Source organism: Cynocephalus volans, chromosome 16 (genome assembly GCF_027409185.1).
Source record: "Cynocephalus volans isolate mCynVol1 chromosome 16, mCynVol1.pri, whole genome shotgun sequence".
Classification (NCBI taxonomy): domain Eukaryota; kingdom Metazoa; phylum Chordata; class Mammalia; order Dermoptera; family Cynocephalidae; genus Cynocephalus; species Cynocephalus volans.
In genome coordinates, this window is record NC_084475.1 from 22,654,100 (window position 1) to 22,674,867 (window position 20,768).

General features: G+C 46.1%; 1 protein-coding gene across 1 annotated transcript in view; it reads left to right on the top strand.

The window, feature by feature from the left end:
• The first annotated feature begins 1,996 nt into the window (after nt 1-1,996).
• The window catches only part of FOXK2 (forkhead box K2), a 61,935-nt gene continuing 43,163 nt past the window's right edge, over nt 1,997-20,768 (top strand). Inside the window, exon 1 of the mRNA XM_063080861.1 lies at nt 1,997-2,394. Within this exon, the coding sequence (XP_062936931.1) occupies nt 1,997-2,394 (398 nt within the window). The remainder of the gene's footprint in view (nt 2,395-20,768) is intronic.

Genomic DNA, 20,768 nt, shown 5'->3' on the forward strand with positions numbered 1-20,768 from the left:
GCTTTGTTTCAAAACGAGACACTGCCCTATTTATCATTTCCATACTTATCTCAACACCAGCTAAAATCGCTCTAATATAGATATGAACGTTTAACGCTAGGACAGCCCGCCGTACTTACGGTTCAAGGCACTTGGAACCCTCAGGAACCTGTGATCTAATCATACACACACGAGGCAAATAAGACGTGTAATTCAGAGGGGCACGTTAACTCCCATGTTCCATAAATCTGATTTTAGAACAGTTATTACACACGGAACAACTAAAAAACGCATGAACTCAGCTAGATGCCGCCCGCCTGGGGCCTGCACTCAGCAGCTCTGGTCCAGAACGTCCACCTGGCCCTGCCCGTCTGTCTGTCCACTCACCGAACTCCTTCTGGACTTCCACTGTATGTCTGTTCTCCAATTATTCTTCAGTGTTTAACAACCAGCGAGCAGCGGCACATTGGGGTGTGCGATATAAGCCATAGGGGCTTCTCTTCACCCACACTGCACGGCCACCGTGCTGGACGCAGTGGGACAATTCTCTACGGTCCCCGGTGTCCCCTCGCAGACACTGCGCAGTGCAGTTTACTGCCATTGAAGTTTTGTGAAGACACCCTGGAGCCCAAGCTACCCTTCCTGGGACTGACCCAGGCCCGCCTCCCAGTCCCTCCCGGTTGATAAGGTGTCTAACTGTCCTGGTCCTGACGCACTAGCAGAGGGCTTCTGCTGGTGTCTGAGGACACCGTGGGCCCGCTGTCCTGCTCTTCATCACCGGCAGCGCAGCCAAAGGTTTACGAGGTCGCTGTGGGTTTTCGTTTCTAGTGGAAGAAGTGTCATTGACTAGTAAACGCCTAGACTACTGATCGTCTTGATTTTGTGTGTGGGGAGATGTCATCATTATTTTGTTGACTGTGGTAAAATACACATAATTTTTTAACCGGTACTATCAGCTTTCTTAAGGTGTTCACTACTAGTTAATAAGAGGTCGTTGTAGGGTAAGCTTTAAGATTGTGTGCTGATGACAGTGAAGTCGCAGTGCTCCAGAACTTCAGGGTATCTTGCAGGGCGGTTTTGACGCAGTGATGTGAACTGCTGGCCCAGAAAGAGGGACCCACCTCGGCTGCGTGGGCCCCAGTGTTGGAGTACCCCAGTGTCGGGGGACTCGGGCTGAGGGGCCCCAGTGTGGGAGGACTCCACTGTCGGGGGACTCGGGCTGAGGGGGCCCCCAGTGTGGGAGGACTCCACTGTCGGGGGACTCGGGCTGAGGGAGCCCCCAGTGTCGGGGGACTCCAGTGTCGAGGGACCCGGGCTGCGTGGGCCCCAGTGTTGGGGGACCCCAGTGTCGGGGGACTCGGGCCGCGTGGGCCTCAGTGTCGGTGGGACTCGGGCTGCGTGGACATCCGAGTGCGTGGGATTCCGTGGCCGATCCTCGCAGGGACAGGCCGCTCGGCTTGGGTCCACGGCCCGACCCCGACCCGCGCACCCGGAGCTCGTGCGGGAGCTTCTTCCGGGGGGCGCGCGCCCCGTGCCCGCCGTGACCTTGGCCGGGCCCCGTGCGCCACGTCCCAGACCCGGCTCTGCCTCCCCGGCCCAGCGTCTCCCTCCGGGCCGCGCGCCGTCACCGGCCCCGATCCCACGCGGGCTCCGGGCCGGGTTTTGCGGCGCCGCCCGCGACCGTGCCTGCGTCGGGGCGTCACCGCCAGACGCGCCCGACGCTCGGCGCGGCGCGGCTCGCCATTGGCCGGCCGCGGTAGCCCCACTGGCGTGCGCCACGCCCATTGGCCAACGCGGCCGTCCGTCGGCGCGGGGCGGGCCCGGCGCGCCGGCTCGGTGGCGCGGCCGCGCGTGCTCCCGCCCCTCGCGCCGCTCGCTCGCTCGCTCGCCGGCCGGCGGCCTCGGCTCGGCCCCCTCCCTGCGCTCCGGTGCGGCGGCGGCGACGACCGCGCGGCCTGGGCCTCGGCCCGCGCCACCGGCGCCCGCGCGCAGCGCCAGGCGGCGTTCAGGCAGGCCGATGGCGACGGCCGCGGCGGCGCTCTCGGGCGCGGGGCCCCCTCCCGCAGGCGGCGGGCCCGGGGGCGGCGGGTCCCCGGCGGGCGGCTGGGCCGTGGCGCGGCTCGAGGGCCGCGAGTTCGAGTACCTGATGAAGAAGCGTTCGGTGACCATCGGGCGCAACTCGTCGCAGGGCTCGGTGGACGTGAGCATGGGCCACTCGAGCTTCATCTCCCGGCGCCACCTCGAGATCTTCACGCCCCCGGGCGGCGGCGGCCATGGCGGGGCTACCCCGGAGCCGCCCGCGCAGCCCCGGCCCGACGCCGGCGACTTTTACTTGCGCTGCCTCGGCAAGAACGGCGTGTTCGTGGACGGCGTGTTCCAGCGGCGCGGGGCGCCCCCGCTGCAGCTGCCGCGCGTGTGAGTGCGGGGGGCGGGGCTGTGGGCCGGACCCAGACCACGGGACCCCCGAACCCTCGACCCGGACCCAGACCATGGACCCCCCGACCCCCGACCCAGACAACGGGACCCCCGAACCCTAGACCCGGCCCCAGACCACGGACCCCCCGACCCAGACCACGGATCCCCCGAACCCAAGACCCAGACCACGGACCCTCCGACCCGAACCCAGACCACGGACCCCTCGACCCCCGACCCGGACCCAGACCACGGACCCCTCAAGCCCTGACCTGGACCCAGACCACGTGACCCCCTACCCGGACTCAGGCCCCGATCCCCCCCACCTACAGCCCGACCCAGGCCCCGACCCCATCCCACGACCCACACTCAGGACCAGGACCAGACCCAGACCCCGATTCACGAACAGGACCGAGACACAGACCCGACCACGATCCCCCCCGACCCGGACTCCAACCCATCATCAGGGCCCAGGACTTAATCACGGCGCATCACTCAGACCCAGACCACAACCCCCAACACAACCAGGAAAATCTAGTTCCCGACTTTGGTTGTCTTACACAACCAGGACCCATATTCCCATCCCTGACCCCAGCTGGGTCAACCCACGACTCCTTGTCCTGACCCAGACCCAGATTTCTGGCCCGCGACCCTCCTGTTCCGCCCGGCCTGGCAGGTGCAGCCTTCCCAGCCTTCCCAGCCTTCCCCTTCCTAAGGCTAGAGCTGCTGCTCTGTGCTGGGGGGGGGGGGGGGGTCAGGGTTTTCCAGGTGCTCTGTACCTCTGGGAGTTTGCAATACTGCTCATCACCAGTGGGTGTAGGTTGTACTGAACAGAGATGTGAGACTGTATGCAGTCGGAATAGCTGTCCCAAAGTAAAGTCTGTCTTCTTAACTGATAAAGGGTTGTCTGTTACGGTGAAGTATTTCAAGAGTTGAGGTTTTAAGCCACAAGGACTCCTTCCCCCACAGTGTTTTTGGGGGCCTATAAGTTGAAAACTTCAGTCAGGATGGATTTTAAGTCCCTACTCTGAAATTTTGGGGAAAATTCTAGGAAAAGTGGATACTTTTAACATACGTTTTTAAAAGAGACAGTTGATTACTTAGAAGTTACTGTAAGGCCATGTAGAGTGTTAGCTGAGGGCCTGCCCGTGGCTCACTTGGGAGAGTGTGGTGCTGATAACACCAAGGCCACGGGTTTGGATCCCTATATAGGGATGGCTGGGTTGCTCACTTGGGAGAACGTGGTGCTGACAACACCAAGTCAAGGGTTAAGATCCCCTTACTGGTCATCTTTGAAGAAAAAGTAAAAAAGAGTGTTAGGTAAGTCTCATAGGGTGCTGATAATCCTGCTACAGAACAGTTAAGCTTGGTTCCATGGTTTTATGAAGTTATCATTTAACTCTGCTTGAAAAACAAATTTGCTCTCTAGGAAATGCTAATTATTCCTCAGGGGCTCATTTCTAGAGCATTACAAGTACAGCCTTTGTCCACAAACTGGAATTTTTACCCACTTTCAGTTGGAGATGCTGGTAAGAGTTGTTGCTTTTCTTAATTCCCTGATTTGTGTGTGTGTGTGTGTGTGTGCATGCACATGCATGTGTGCATGTGCTGTTGGTTAGACAGCCTTGGAAGGGTGTACCATCTTATTCTTTAAACTTTCATAGTAGCATTTTAAAGATTATTATTTCCAAATCAAATGCTGTTTACGTATATTTATGCCGTAGGTTGTATAAAATCGATGGAGGGGTCTAATGACTGCCCCTTAATCTGATAGTTTGTTGTTTACAAAAAATTCAGTGCCATAACAAAGGAAATCATGTATTTATTCTGAGGATTTTGAGGGTTTTTTTTTCTTTTTCTTTTTTGGCAGCTGGCTAGTAAGGGTATCCAAACCCTTGACCTTGGTGCTATCAGCGTCACGCTCTCCCAATTGAACTAACCAGCCAGCCCCAGATTTTGAGGTTTTTAAAGCAAATTCTCTTACTACCATTTGAATAGCCAGCAACATTTGTGTTGAGTTGAATTCTACACATGCCAACATATTAAACATGGAATAAATTGAGCTTCCAGTGAGGGAGTGGTATTCAGACTTTTTGAAGGGTAGAATGTGCCATGCAGTAGAGACAAGTAAGAGGGGCGGTGAGTGGAGGTTGGGCTATGACTTTCACCTCCACCTTGTGCACAGGGAAGAGTCCTGGACTTCTTACAGATCTGGGAACCTCCTCTTGCACTGATGCAGGGGAGTGGCTTTTTTCACAGGAGGAATTTTGACATTTATACAGTATGAAGTAAATGGTTAGCTCATAGGATGTTTAAGCACCTTCCTTTTTGTAAGGCATCATTTCCAAGTTTTTGGTGTACAGAGGCAACACATACAGGTTAATGGAATGAATTTTAAATAGCATTTGGACTAGGGAAATGTATACACATTGTTTTTAAAAATATTTTTCTTAAATTTAAACTCAGTTAAACACTGATATGTTAACATTGCAAGTTCTTTTCAAGTCAAAAAGGCAAATTATATAAGCTAAAGGCACGTGTAATTTAGAGTAGTTATACAGAGGCTGAAATATTCTTAATGCCTATTTCAGATTTGCGTACTGAATTGAAAATCACTGTACAGTTAAAAAAATATGACAACTCATCATTGAATCACAATGATTTTATTCCAATTCCTGCTTTAAAGTGAATTTACATTTTGTAGGTTGCATTAAAAATTCTCAGAGAATTTGGAAGAGTGTATAAGTAATTTAGGTTTTGTTGAAATACTAAATAATTTAATAATTTGGGGGAAGAGAACAAGGTGAGGACTGTGATCCTGTTCTGGGCTGTCATAAGTATTTTAAGTGATTTCAGTAAGATGTGAATGCAAATGCCTTTTCCACAGTGGCTGGTGAGCCCCGTGCCCGGTGGGGATGGGTGTGCATGGGGCTCAGTATGCACAAGAGTGCCAGTGTGTGTGGTTTTTGAGAAAACAAGTAATTTCTGCAAGTCCTTGATTTTCATTCAAGTATGCAGGGCTGTGTGTATATAAATATAGCGTTTTCCTCCCTGAGACCCTCTGACCCACTGGAGGCACAGGTGTCACTGGGACTGGGGGTCTCTGGGGTGGGCGCCTGGAGGTGGGCAGGTGAGGGTGGCCTCCAAATGTGGCTGATCTGGTAGCCTGGTGCTTGAGAAGGTGGAATTCTGGCTGGGGCAGCTAGGGAAGCAGCTGGAGCTTGAAGTTTGCCTGGGCCTGGTGGGGGACTGTCTTTACTTTGATCAGTGACAGAATGAAAAATGTCCTCTTTGAGGACATGGTTGTTGTTTGTCCAAGGATCTGGTCCGGCTCCTGAGATGGGTAAAGTGTTTTTGGAAGATCAATTGGGCAAGAATGTTTGGGTTAGTTGTTGTTGCCATGGTAGCAAACTGAGTATAATTTATTAATTAAGCAAGTCTTTGTAACAGTTGTTTATGCTTTGAAAATGTCAAATGAATTTGACATATTTTTGATCAGTAAGATCCTAGAATATCTAATAGCCAAACTTAAGTAGAAAAAGTTGAATTTACTGTTGCCCAAAACTATTTGACATGCAAAAATAAAATTGTGTTTATTTAGGAAAGTGACCCCTATTCTTGTGCCAGATTAGCTGCCTGTCGATTCTACCTGGGGATAAAGCAACACTTCTTTTCTTATGTGGCATGTTTTCACTTGCAGATTATGTTTGGTAATGTCAATGTTTGAAGACTTGCTCATTAAATCAGAGATAACATCCTCTAAGGTGAGGACTGGAGAAAGGCAACCAGACAGCCAGTCAGTCAGTGGCTTCTGGAGCTTTCCAGGTAGAGATCCCAAAGAATGAACTGAGGCAACTCATAGTGCCTTGGTCCTGTTCAGAGTGGGGTGGGCAGAACCAGGGTTCCCAGAGAATACCAGCACAAGAAAGAGAGAAGTGAGAAGGGGGTGCCAGGGGAGGACAGTGACCGCCAGAACCGTGGCTTGTGACCAGGAAGTTTTGGGTGGCTTTGAGAGGGCTGTTGTCTCCAGGATGAGGAAGGAGGTTGGGTGTAGGGCTGGAGAGTGAGAAGCGATTGGGGGTATAATATGGGGTGGGGGTGTTGTAGGGAGGGTGGAGGTGAGATTAGGATTAGGAGGCGTGAAAATGCTGCTGGATCACCAGGGTGAAGTGGGGAAGGTACCACCCAGAGATGGTGCCGAGACCTGGTGGGTGTGAAGAACACGTGGCAGACATGGTGTGAAGGAGGACAGAGTTCCCAGCAGGAAAAGTAAGATAAGGTCTTGTTGGAAGACTTGAGCAGAGCTGGCCAGAACAGAGCCACACTAGGAAGATCTCGTGTCTTTTCTTACTCGAGGGTTGCAAGGTTGGCTGAGATGCCTTAGTTTTATGACCTGAAACTCTTGACAAGCTCATAAGTGGAGCTGAGAGTGAGGGTCCAGGACCTAGGGATTAGCAGTGGGTGGGTATCGCGGCCGATCTATGGCAGTGGGGGTGCCGCTGTGCCCAATATGCAAATTAGTTGCCTTTTAAAGGCTACGTGTAGTTTCTTTAAAAGCTACAATATGCATGCATTTGGCAAATTGAGATATTTTATCACTGATTTGTAGACATTGGGAATATAAGGCAACTATTTTAACGTAATTGTTACTTTACTAAGTCAAAAAGCCATCAACCAGCTTACTTCTGCTTCACTTAGTGTTTTGGAGTCCTTCTGGTGGTAAAACCCACTTTTTCATTTCAATAATGTTTGCCTAATGAGTAGTTCAGGATGTTTTAGATTTAAAATAATTTCCGTTTCTGACACATTCTGAGAAACAAGCCTATGTAACCCGTCACCCATAGCGGTCATTTGTGTACTGACTGACTGTCAGAAGATGGTGGGGACAGGCTCCTGGTCAGACTGGAGCCAGATAAGACTGCCACCTAACCTGTCTGAGTTTTAGTTCCCCTGTTTGTGACATGGGGATAACTGCCTGGTCACGTGACACAGTCAGCACTGTGTGTGTCCCTGATAGACATCGGAGACTGCATCTGTTTGTCCCTCACAGTGTTTTTAGCACGGGCGTGGGGCCTGTACAGAGGGGCCTGTGAGAATCTAATGCCCGGCTGAGTGTCACTGGCAGGGTGACAGGAAGTGTCCCAAAGGGCAGGCAATCTCCAGCTTGCTCATGTCTCTCACACACAGGGACACATGCATGTAGCACATTGAGAGCTTCTTGGAAGGAACAAGCGAGGTTTGAAGTTTCTTCAGCCATGAGAGGTTGCCCAGGAGCCATGGATAGAGACAGGCGGGGGGTGTGGTGTGTGTCGTCCAGCAGGCTGCAGGAGCGTCCAGAGGCGCCTTGCTTCTGGTTCTGCTCCGTTCTGACTTCTCGGCTTCACCACAGACCTCCCTGGGTTACAGGGAAAGGGAGGTGCCTCTGCGCTGAGTGAGGTTGGGAAGGGGAACTCTTTAGATGTAGTGTCCTGTGTGTGTCTGATTCATTAGTGCCTCACGTCTTTGCCTGGACTGTCGTTTCAGAATTAAAGACTTCCAGTGGGAGAACTTTGCAGTTCACAGTACCCTGTTTCTCGCTTTTAAACGGCTTTTTCATTGAAGTATTACAAACCATATATACTTCTGAAACTCAGTCCACAGTTGCTTTTTGGGAAGCAGTGAAGGCCTGAAGCTGAGCTCCCTGCTGGCCTCGAGTGTCACTGGGTGCTCTCCAGGTTGGCACAGGGCCTTGGGCCTCCTAGGAGTGACAGGTAACGTCCCACTCTCATGACTAACTCCTTTTGCTGTCAGGCTCAGGCAGGCTTTGCGAAGGGGCTTTTCCATTCTGTTCCTCATTATCAGCGCCTGCTGTAATTCATCTTCTCACACAACTTTCTCCTCTACTGGTCTTCCAAGGAGGGGACAGTCCAATACATGTTTCTGTTCCCCTGAAAATGTTACAGCGCCATTGCTTGGTGCATTCTGGAATATGTGTGCCCATTAGCTGCTGATTGAGCACATTATGTCATAGAAACATTTCCAAGTGCTGATCTTCTAGTGAAGGGATTCTGGTCAGACATGGCTCCTCTGTTTACCAGCAGGTCCCAGCTAGGACCACAGTTGCAGGAGTCTGGCACAGTTTCATACATAATTGGTGGAAATGTCCCAGAAGATGAGGCTGTTACAGTAACAGCAGATTTTTCCATTGTGGAAATGCAACTGTTGTTCCTTTGCTAAGCAGAGAGCTTTTTTGGAACATGAAGAAAAGGTTTCTAAAATAAGGAAACTTTTAATGAAAGTAATTAGCATTTTGGATAGTATTATCTGTTTAACATTTTCGTGTGGCTCTTGTTTTCACTTATGTTTGGTTTTTGGAGCAATTTATAATACCTTAAATAATGACAATATAGTAAGTCAGCTTCCACACTTCTGGCCCCACTCTCTCACTGGGACTTTTTGAGTTGCTAATGAAGTGCAGTACACAAGGGCATGCTTAAGGCTCGAGTTGCCATCGTTGTGACTTGAGGCAGGCTTTGAGCACCATAACAAGGTGTCCTGCCAGGAGGTGATGGCACAGGGAAGTTAGGAAGCACCTAGCCCAGGACCCCCACCCCAAGAGCTGCTGCTGTCCCGAGAGCTCGCCAGTTGAGAGTGTGTGTTGTATTTCATACATCTCAGCTGCTTTGATAGGACGGGAAGGTCCTCTGAGAATTCCATAGGATTTTTAGACAGTATTTAGATTTTGTGCAGTATGTTGTTTGAGATTGAATGCTCTCGTGCCTTATCCAGTGACAGGCAGCCCAGTAGAACAGTGGTACTTACCAGGGAGAGTCTGTCCCCCTCTCCCTCCCTGGGACATTCATCAATGTCTGGAGACACGTTTGGTTGGCAAAACTGGGAGGACAGGTGCCATTGGCATCTACTGAGCAGAGGCCAGGGATGATTCTAAAAAACCTGCGATGCACAGTCCACTCCTACTACAAAGAGTGACCCAGCTCCAAATGTCAGTGGTGGGGAGTAGGAGACCCCGTAGCACAGTCATCAGCAGTTGAAAACTGCTGGTTATCACTCCTGGCCCTATCAGTGGTGGGTTTTGATAAATTTTTACAAATCATTCCTGCTTAAAAACTTTATGTTGCCAAAGCATTTATTTGTTCAAATTCAGCAGTAGTTGCCTTTTCTAAAATGCAACCAGGGGCTGGCTGGTTAGCTTGGTTGGTTAGAGCATGGTGTTACATACAACACCAAGGTCAAGGGTTCAGATCTCCATACTGGCCAGCTGCCCAAAAAATATTTAAAAAATAAAAAAATGAAACGCAGCCTGGGCATGGAGAGGCCTAGTATGGAATCGCTAGGTAATTCCTCTCCCTTCACAGCTTCAGAGAGAGGCTCACGGAGTGTGACCCTCCTGAGTCTTACCCCGGTTTTGAGAAGACTTGTCTCAGCACTTGAAGGTAGCCTAACATTCTTCGACTTGGAATGTGTTTTCTTAGAGATATTAATTGACTTTAGTTAGGTTGATACAAATATTCTGAAAACATTTAGTCAGTGGGGAAAAGGATGGTTTTTTGTGTCACTGGTTCTGCTGGAGAATGAACTGGTGGGTGGTGTGCCTCAGTGTCCTCGTCACTGCACTGTGAAAGATGTGGGCCAGGGTGCTCCGGCAGCGTGTTCAGTCACTGGTAACTGGCAGTAAGAAAACTCATCTTTTGACTTTTACTGTAATAAAACAATTTCTGGGATACAGGCAGCCCTAGACAAGTAGATTGGAGACTACTGCTATGTCTTTCTGTTCTTTTTAGGGTACAGCATTTTGAGGGCATAGGAGTTATACTGTGTTTTTGCCATTTCTGAACCATTGAAGGATATTAGGATTGTGAGCATCATTTTTACAGCCACTTGAGCTGGGTGGAGGAAGATGCAGTTTAAATGTAAACTGTCCATCCTGGTCCCTCCTTGATGCCTCCGATCACATTCTGTCCAGTCTGCCTTTGGACTTGCCCACAAGTAAACACCACTCAAGTCTTGCACACTTAGCGTCGGCACTTAAGTGCTCTGTGGGCTGGGCTGGTTCATCTTTAGGTTGTACAGTACTGGGCTGTGGCCCGTGACCCCTTGGTGACCTTGAGTAGTGCCAGGTGCTTAATAGGACTGAAATGTTTGTTGGTGGATTTGTTTGACGAAGGCTTCTAGGTTTTGATTTGGTGAATACTGAACCATAGGGAATAGTTTAAAACAGTTATAAATGTTATAAGTCAAATCCACTCCTTGATTCTACACTTACCCCCACTTTTTTTTTTTTTTTTTTTTTTAAAGATGACCGGTAAGGGGATCTTAACCCTTGACTTGGTGTTGTCAGCACCACACTCAGCCAGTGAGCGAACCGGCCATCCGTATATGGGATCCGAACCCGGGGCCTTGGTGTTATCAGCACCGCACTCTCCCGAGTGAGCCACGGGCCGGCCCCACTTACCCCCACTTTTTTGCTGTTTTTGTTCATGGTAGATTGTCTGAATTGGCTTTTTTGGTTTGGTGCTTTGTGTTTTTTAAAGTTAAAGATGGCTGATACATGGAGGGTGACCTGTGGAAGCCTGGGTACACCTGGGCAGAATTTCGTGCAGTTGGATAACAATGTCCTAATAATGTGTGTCAGGGCACAAAGCTTGTGGTGGGTCTGTTACAGGAGCAAGTCAGAACTGACTGTTGACAGGTGCCTGGCAGGAGTGGGCCTGGCCTCCCCTGCGGCTGCTCTGGGTGCCACTTGTCTCTGCACCTTCCACAGAGCATGTGCACAGACCCTGGCTCCTTTGTCTTCATGCCTTGGGCTGGAGGAGGGGCCAGGCTCCTGGTGGTCCTTCTTGCTGAGAACTTCTGCAGAGCTCTGGGGAGACCCTCCTGGGATAGTCCACACTGGAACACGTCCTTGTCCCAAGTGAAGTGGACAGCTCTATCCCTTTCCACCCTCCCACTCCATCCTGATTTGACTTCAGTGACTCAATGGCTTAAGAATATTCACTCCCCTACCCATCTCCTCCTAAAAAATGCTACCAAACTAGTGGAAAATAGCCCCCCAAAAGTAATCTTTTATCTTGTTCTCTTAAAAGTTGTTTTTCTTGTTGAAAGTGTGTATTTTATTGTAGACACAAATTTACCTGTTAATCACAGTTCCGAAAAATATTTAGTTTTTTGTAACACCTGTGGATTTACCAGTAACCAGGCATTCAATGTTTAGGGTTTCTTTTACTGTGTATTACTAATGAGAAGAGCTTTGCTTTTATAAATAATTTTTTTTAATGGTTTTAGAATTTTGGGAAAGGCAACTACTCAACACTTTTACAAGTATTTGCTAAATGAATGGCTTCTATACTTAGTGGCATTATTTGTTATGCTATAATGCTCCAAGCCCTGGTTATGGTTGTGAGGGGCACCTCAGGCCACTGGAACTGCATCTGGCTTGACTGCTGATTAGCACTCTAACTTTGGGCAGCTGACCAAGCCTCTGAGAGTCATTGTATTGTCTATAGGTTGTGGTGGAGATCTACTGAAAAGGCTGGTTGAGTGTCTCTCAGCTTGTGGCGTCCGGTAGGCACCAGGTCGGTCTTAGATTCCCTCTCTGTTCTGTGGAGACTGACTATCCCTTTGGTCAAGAGCCATATTCCAGAAGATACTTGATATTGCCTTTGTGTGCCATTTTCCACAAACCTCTGCACATAGGCCAGGTGGAAGGTGGGCAGAGAATGAGTAATGCAGGCACTGTGTTCTTGTCCAGCTACTGGGACAAACTGGAACAGTGTTGTAGCACCTCTTGGGCCAAGGGAAGACTAAAGCGCCTCACCTGTGACCATACTGTTTTCTCTTAGCCTCAGGGTCCTCTTCTGTAAACATACATATAACTGAACTACTTCTTGGGGTTGTAGCGTGGATAACCTTTGCCTGCCACAGTAGAGTTGCTTAAAAAATATTAATATTTAGGGGCCGGCCCGTGGCTCACTTGGGAGAGTGTGGTGCTGATAACACCAAGGCTGTGGGTTCGGATCCCATATAGGGATGGCTGGTTAGCTCACTGGGTGATCGTGGTGCTGACAACACCAAGTCAAGGGTTAAGATCCCCTTACTGGTCATCTTTAAAAAAAAAAAAAAAATTAATATTTAAATTTATTGTCTCAAGTATTTTGATTATTTAATCCATTTACATTTAAAGTAATTACTAATAAGGAAAGACTTCTGGCATTTTGCCGTTTTCTTTATGTCTCACAGCTTTTAGTCTTTTTTTTTTTTTTTTTTTAAAGATGACCGGTAAGGGGATCTTAACCCTTGACTTGGTGTTGTCAGCACCACGCTCAGCCAGCGAGCTAACCAGCCATCCCTATATGGGATCTGAACCTGGGGCCTTGGTGTTCTCAACACCGCGCACTCCCGAGTGAGCCATGGGCCAGCCGCACACAGCTTTTAGTCTTAAAGCTTTGGTCTTACACCTTGTAATCTCTTATTTCCTCCCTTACGTTCATTTATGTTCGGTTGATTTTTTTTTTTTTTTTTTTTTGTAGTGAACTCCTTTGATTCTCTTGTCATTTCCTTTTGTGTGTATTTTTAAGACATTTTCTTGTGGTTACTATAGGGATTACATTTAAATTTACATATTAAATTTGAAACAATCTATTTTCAACTAATATCAATTTAACTTCAAAAGCATACAAAAACTGTTCCTATACATTTCCTTCCTCTTTATATTTTCACAAGTTACATCTTACTGTTTGCCAAGTAACAGATTCATAATTATTTTTAATGCATTTATCTTTTGAATCCTGTAGGAAATCGAAAGTGGAGTTACAAACTGGAATTCCAATAAAACTGTCTTTTATATCTGCTCTTGAATTTACTTTGACTGGAGATCTTTATTTCTTCATATGGCTTTGAGTTACTGCCTATTGTCCTTTATTCCAACCTGAAGTATTCCCTTTAGTATTTCCTGTAGGACAGGTCTCATGTTAATGAACTCCCTTAACTTTTGTTTATTGGGAAATGTCTTAATTTCTCCCTCACTTTTGAAGCATAGTTTCTGGATATAGTTCTCAGTTGATGGGTTTTTGTTTTTGGTTTTTTTTACTCTCAGGACTTTAAATACAAACGTTCCTCTACTTATGATGAGGTTACATCCCAATAAATCTGTTGTAAAATAAAAAATACCATAAGTTGAAAATGCATTTAATACTTTGATAAACCTATCTTAAAGTCAAAGAATTGTGAGTCAAAACTTTGTAAGTTGGGAACAGTCTGTATGTATCCCACTGTCTTTTGGCCTCCATGGTTTCTGATGAGAAATAGCTGTTAACCTTATTGAGACCAGTTGCTCCTCTTTTGCTGTCATCAAGATTCTCTGTCTTTGTTTTTCAACAGTTCAATTATAATATGTCTCACTTTGGGTCCTTTGAGTTTATCCTATATGGATTTTGATGAGCTTCTTGGATTTGCGGGTTCTTGTCTTTCATCATTTGGGAAGTGTTTGGCCATTATTTTTTCAAACATTCTTTATGCCCTTTTCTGTCTTCTCCTTTCGGAACTCCCATAATGTATATGTTGGTATGCTAGATGATGTCCCACCAGTCCTTTAGGCTCTGTTCATTCTTCATTTCATTTTCTTTCTGCTCCTCAAACTCGATAATTTTAATTGTTGTGTCTTCAGATTTGCTGATTCTTTCTTCTGCCTGCTCACATATGCTTTTGACCTCCTCTAAATGAATTCATTTTGGTTATTGTACTTTTATGGATATCTGTTTGGTTCCTTTTTACCAATAGTAGTCCTGTTTTGTTCATATATTGTTTTCCTGCTTTCCATTAGTTCTTTGTGTTTTCCTTTTGCTCTTTGAACATATTTAAGACCATTGTTTTAAAGTCTTTGTCTAGTAAGTCTGGCCTTTCTCAGGGATGATTTCTGTCAACTTTTTGTTGCTTTTCCTTTGACTGAGTCATACTTTTCTGTTTCTTTGTGTGCCTTGTGATTTTTGTTGTTGTTCTTGTTGAAAACTGGACATTTGACTATTATAATGTGATGGCTCTGGAAATCAGATTCTTCCCAGTTCTCCAGGGTTTCCTGTTTTTTGTTTGTTTGTTTGTTTGTTGTTAAAAGCTGTAGGAATCCTTTTGTTTAGTGACTTTCCTAAACAGTTATTGCAAAAGATATATATATTCCATGATTATGTGGTCACTGAAGTCCTTGATTCTTAGCTTGTGTTTAGCTGATGTCTTGACAGAGATTTCTTGAGTGCCAGTAGCACTCCCAATCTTTGCATATTGTCTCTCTGCCTGGTCCCTCCTTCAACTCTTGGTCAGTCTCATACTTTGCTTGGGGATCAGCCCAAGGTGAAAGCTCAGGATCTTTTTAAGTCTTGCCTGTGCATGCACTTTGCCCTGGGTGTGTGCTTGGCTTTCTGAGTTTTCCAGGTATAGACTGTTACTTTTGAATATCCTGTTTCCCAGAGAGACTCTCCCCAGCTTTCCCCCTTAGGCAGTCTATTGTATGTTTGAACTGTAATCCTTCTGTAATCTTTTGCCCCAGGCACCTGAGGGTTGTTAATTTGTCTTGAGGTGTTTTCAGGCTTTTTTGGCCTGAGTTCTGAGTTAGGCAAAGCAGAAGAGGAACGTTTTGTGTCAGTCAGACTCCTGGACAGGTTAGAACAGACATAAATCATGAATAAGGTCTCAGCAGCTTCTGGTAAATACACAAGGTTAGAAAAAACCACTCAGGAGAAAGAGTATAAAGCTTAGCAGTTGGTTGTGGATGGCTCTTAATTCTGGATCAAGTCAGCCACCAGGCACTTGATCGGAGTCTGACTGCCAACTGACTGGTGAGTGGGATTGTGGTCTGGAGCTTTTGGTATTGTGTTTCAAGAAATTCAGGTACTTGTTAAATTGAATTGTTATGAGGTTGATAATATTTTTGAATGATCAAAGTTTATTTTAAAATATTAAAATTTGAAAATATTATTAAAAATACTTGTTATACAACATTTGGAACTATAAAAATGGGTGGGAAAAATTATACATAATCCTACCAACTGGAGATAGCCACTGTTAGCACAAAACATATGCATTATTCTGAGAGGTTTTGAATTTGCTTTTAAATAGTAGAGATGCTATTAGAGATAGAATTTTGTGTCCTGACTCTTTTTCAGTATTAACTCTTTTAAACGTTTTTCGTAGTTGGCTGTGTGAACTTCCATCTGTTGGACATGTCATGAATTAGTTTACTATCCCCTTATTATTTAACAGGTAGATTAACTATCTTTTGCTGTTGTAAACAATACTGTGATTGAATTCTGAATTATTAGATTCTTAGAGATGATGTTCCTGTGTCAAATGTATATTTTGTGTTTAAATATTCTCTGCTTCTTTTTGTAAAAACTAGCAGAAGACATGTAGCACCATTGAGTTTATTTAACAAAAGAAAAAATCTCCCCAATTCTACCATCCTAGCTGCTGTCTTCATTCTTACAGAATCCTCTTGTCATCTGCATGTGGACACAGTGCGCACAATCCCTCTAGAATGGTGGCTGCATGGGAGTTTTTCTGTGTATCATGTTAGGGTATAAAAATAAAAGAGCAAAATGTTCTGCACCATGTTTTATATGGAGTTTAAAAAAAAAAAACACCAAACTTAGGATACTTCTTTCCAGCGAGGCCCTCCCTGAAGTCGTGGGGGAGGCCTGAAGCTAACCCCTGGGACAGCTTGGTGGCCCAGCCCAGTGAAGGAATGTGTCCCCACACTGCAGCCACAGAACAGAGCTCACAGCCCACCCAGCCCAGGAGTGGACTTCCCAGGCCAACAGAGTGTTAGAAGAATAGTAGTGAGGGGTCCCTCAGAATCTTTATTCTTTTTCCTTTCCTGGCTTGGCTTCTGGTGGGGAGAGAAAATACTTCTGCATTTTTTAAAACAGAGAGGCAGTGGGACTCCTTTTTGAGGTAGAAAACTTGGTGTGAGGGTGGGAGGGAAAAATAGAGGAGCATTGAAGCTTTTACAGCTGTAAGGTGACTGACTTTTGGATCAAATATATATTTTATATTTGGTTTATTTGAAATTCCTAGTGTTTTAAATTTGCAACTGTAACTTCAACAAGTTATTTATTTGTTTGTGTGTTTGTTTGTTTTTGGGAGGCTGGCTGGTAAGGGGATACGAACCTGTGACCTTGGTGTTATAAAGCTGCACTCTAACCACCTGAGCCAACCAGCCAGCCCTAGAACAAGTTATTAATTGGATAGAAATTGAAATGTTAAAGTTTTAAATTTAGTTACAGTCCATTGAATTACTGTATCTTTTTTTTTTTTTTTTTTGCTTGTGTATAGAAGTGAAGAAAGGACAACAATACTTCGGTAAAATAAACTTAGTAATTTTGGACCTAATTCCATCGACTTTATCATGCATCATATCAAGAAGAGGTTTAGAGGAGGAACATCGTAGATCTTACTGCACACACTTTTAAAAGAATCGTGTTCTGATACTCTACTCCTAGCAGCAGTCTGCTTTTAAGCATACCTCCTTTTTAACTCATTCATGGACTGTTAAAGACCAAGTTTGCCTGTAGTGAGACATTTTGCCTTTTGTGTTCTTTTCTAGGTTTTTTTTTTTTTTAACTTTTTTTCCTAGGTTATTTTAGAGTTGTCATTATTATCAGATATAATTCTTTCTCCACTCACACCACCCTAAGAATTTGGAAAAAACCGCAAAGAGGCAAAGACCTTTATAGGAGAATGTGCTTGGCAGAACCCTTAAGATGGCCCAGACTCCTTAAAATGGTTTATACTATGCAGTTGTAAAGTATGAGAGAAGTTTATCTGTTACAATTATAGAAATAGCCATTGTTTATTATAGAAAATTTAGAAGGGATAGAAGAAAAAACTGTCTATATCTACTTGCTAAAATTTTAGTTACGGTTTTCTAAATACATCTTTTCTAGTATTTAGTCTATTAAAATATATTTTGAAATAATTTAACACCTACCGAAAAGTTTGGAGAAGAATACAGAGGTCTCCTATGTACCCATTACCCATGTTAGACAATTTTCAGTATTCTGCCACCTTCGTTTTATTTCTCTCTCCTCTTATATATGTTGTTATGTTTTTCTGAACCATTTGAGAGTAGGTAGCATACAGTAAGCCTTTTTACTCCCCTTAATAGTACTGAATGTATTTTGTAAAACAAGGATATTCTCTTACATAGCTACTGGCAAGTTAGGAAATTCGGGTGAAGTCACGTCGATCTGTTTACACTCCATATCCCAGTATTTGTAGTTGTCCTAATATGCTCCTTCTTGGTCCTGTGTCTCCTCTAGGGCAAGACTCAGTCAGCCTGTCTGTGTTGACGTTTCCGAAGGATACAAGTGAGTTGTTTTATAGACTGTGCCTCATTTCAGGTTTGTGTGAGGTTTCTTCATGATCTGTTCTCAGCCATGTGCCCTGGCTGGGCAGCCGCTCAGTGGTGGCCTGTGTCCTTGGGCCCATGTGGTCCTCCCGGTGTTGCTCTGGCTGGGCAGGCGCCTGCCTGTCCACCACATGCCTCTCCTTACCCTCGCAGCGCCTCAGATCCCTGTGGGTGTCAGATGCTGTCAAATATGCCCTGTGACATGCACTTTAGAGTCCTGCCTGGGTCCAGGATTCACAGCACCTGACCAGGCCCAAGGCACAAGACATTGACTCTTAATGGTCTTTTCTATGAACAGCCCGCCGGGATTATACTGACTTGGCAGGGATCATCCTTAAAGACTTGGTGGTCCGGTTTTACTATGGACAGTTGTACAGAAGCCTTCCTTTTTATAAAGTTATTTGAGGCAAATAAAAGATGAAGAGACATGTAAACATAAAAGTGTTTTTTATTTTATTTTATTTTTTTTGTTTTTGGTGAATGGCTGGTACAGGGATCCAGCCGTTGACCTTGATGTTATCAGCACTACACTCTAACCAAGTGAGCTAAGCAGCCAGCCCTGTGTTTATTATTTTATTTTATTTTTTAATTTTTAATTTTTTTTTAAAGATGACAGGTAAGGGGATCTTAACCCTTGACTTGGTGTTGTCAGCACCACGCTCTCCCAAGTGAGCCAACTGGCCATCCCTATATAGGGATCTGAACCCGTGGCCTTGGTGTTATCAGCATTTCACGCTAACCAAATGAGCTAACCAGCCACCCCTGGGTTTATTATTTTAAAAGAAAAGACTGATAGTTTTCTGGTTTGGAGACCAGGACAGCTAGTCAAGCCACAGGATACCAACAGCAGTGTTTCAGGCCTGTGTTCTGTCACAGTTCAGGGCATGGGCATCTGTGAGCTGGTGCTGCCTGCGGTTCATGCTATGGAATACTCCGTCAGCACTGGAGAAAGTCAGGGCAATAAAGCCTTGGATAACTAAGACCTTCTACAGCCTTGTACTTTCTTCCAGACACTTGACTTTAGGAAAAGGACACGCATTATTGGAAAATAAAGTTGTTCCAAGAGTGGGTTTATTTGCAGAGTTTGCCCTGGGTGCAGGTCAAATTTAGAAAGCTTCTATGTCTTAAACTGTGGAAATTCATGGTTTCTCTGAGGCACATGCAATTTCAGGTCCTGTCCACACGTCCTTGTTACCTGCACAGGGCATGGGAAGAGCAGTGCTTTGAGCTCCAGCAGGTTGTCCATTCGCCATTCCCACGAGGGTGGAAAGCGCCCTGTTGTGTTGGTTTGGTTTGGTTTAACTCTCAGTCAGCCAAAGTGTTTGACTTCGCCAGTTATTCCAGGTTTTTTACTGTGTTGCTATTTCCACTTTGCAGATGAGGAGAACTGATTGGGTGAATATCTTTTAAACCCATCTGCCACTTGTTAGAAGGATCTGGAAACACTTAGAAGATCACCGCTCGGGCAGCCACGGTGCGTGTTAGCTCTCGCACTGTCTGGTCTGATTCCTCTTTTACTCTGTCGAGAGTGACTGCTTTTTGAGGTGAGAGGATAATTGGTGTTTCTCACAAATTCAGCTTTACGTGTGGGAGGTAAAGAAGTGGGCTGAGCCACTGTAATTATTTATACACTAAATTATAGCAAATGGATTGAACTTGTAACAGCAGCCTGAACAAAAGTAAGATTTTCTGTCTATGTGCTGTCTTTGAATCTATATCTTACTTCCTACACTAAAGTACTGAAAGATCTATTTTTAAAAGTGTGTGTTCAGTGTCTTTTCTTTCTTGAGCTGGATGGGATTCCCTTAAGAATTGCAACAAATTAGCCTAGTACATTTTCCAAAGGGACTAATTTGTGATTGTGGAGGGTTTATAAAATTGCTTCCTATGATATAGTATTTTCTGTCAGGATCTGAATTTTAAAATCACTTAAGACCAAATTTGTAGAGTGAAAATTAGTAAATAGTTGTATTTAAAAAGAAACAAAAGTGGAAGATGTGCTGCTTGCTGGATTTGCCTCTGGCCTCTTAGGGAATGGCAGGTGGGCGTGCCTGTTGCAGAGGAAGGGGCTTCTGGCTCCCTTTGGGTCGACTGTCGTTTTTCTTGAATTTAACATGGAGTGCATAGGCCAATTCTGTCCTTGTGGTGGAGGGTGCAGGAGCCTCGGTGTGGCCCCAGGCTGAGGGCTCACCGTTGCGTGGGTGAGCTTTGGGTGCTCAAGTGCTCCTGTAGGTTTCCTGTGGGGGAGCCCAAGGCTCCTCCTCCAGTGTCTGTGCACTTAGGCCAGCGTGTGATCAGAGTGCTCTGGCTGGCGGATCAGCACCGGAAGGTCCTGCTGTGGAGCCACTCTGCAGGCCTGGCCCTGGCCCTGGCGCCTGCTTTGTGGGCTCCAGCAGGCTGCAGACTGTGGCCAGGAGTGCGTGCACCCCTGCTGGCACTGTGGGAGGTGGGTCCTGACACCACTTGCCCTGGGGGCTGCCCCATCCAGGACAGGTGTTTGCATGGGGCATAGGCCAGGCGGCTGCTGGTAGAGTAGGCTGGATCTTGGAGACTATGGCCAAGGAAATACTGAAATATCGCTTTCTAAGCTTAGGAGCAGTGTCAGAGTGCAGCCAGAGCTATGTTATCAAGGGGTTGGTTGGCCAGTGTGCAGATGTGGTTGTGATTGGTTTGTTGTGTGTGTGTTTATTTTTCTCTACTCAGTCCTTTAAAACTGGTCTTTGGCACTCTGTATAAGTTATTTACCTGGAAAGGAGATGTGGAATCAGTTAAACGCCTTGAGTGTATTAAAAGCCGTGACGTCACCAGTGTGGATGCACCATGTGCTCCTTGAGTCTGTGGTCTGACTGCATGGTGGCCAGAGGCGTCCCAAGTCACTGGTCACTTCCCACATGGAGGTTCCTTTTGACACTTCAATTTTTTCTTATTGGTATTTTCTAAATCCATTCCCCAACTATTTGGAAATAAATAAAACTGGACATGC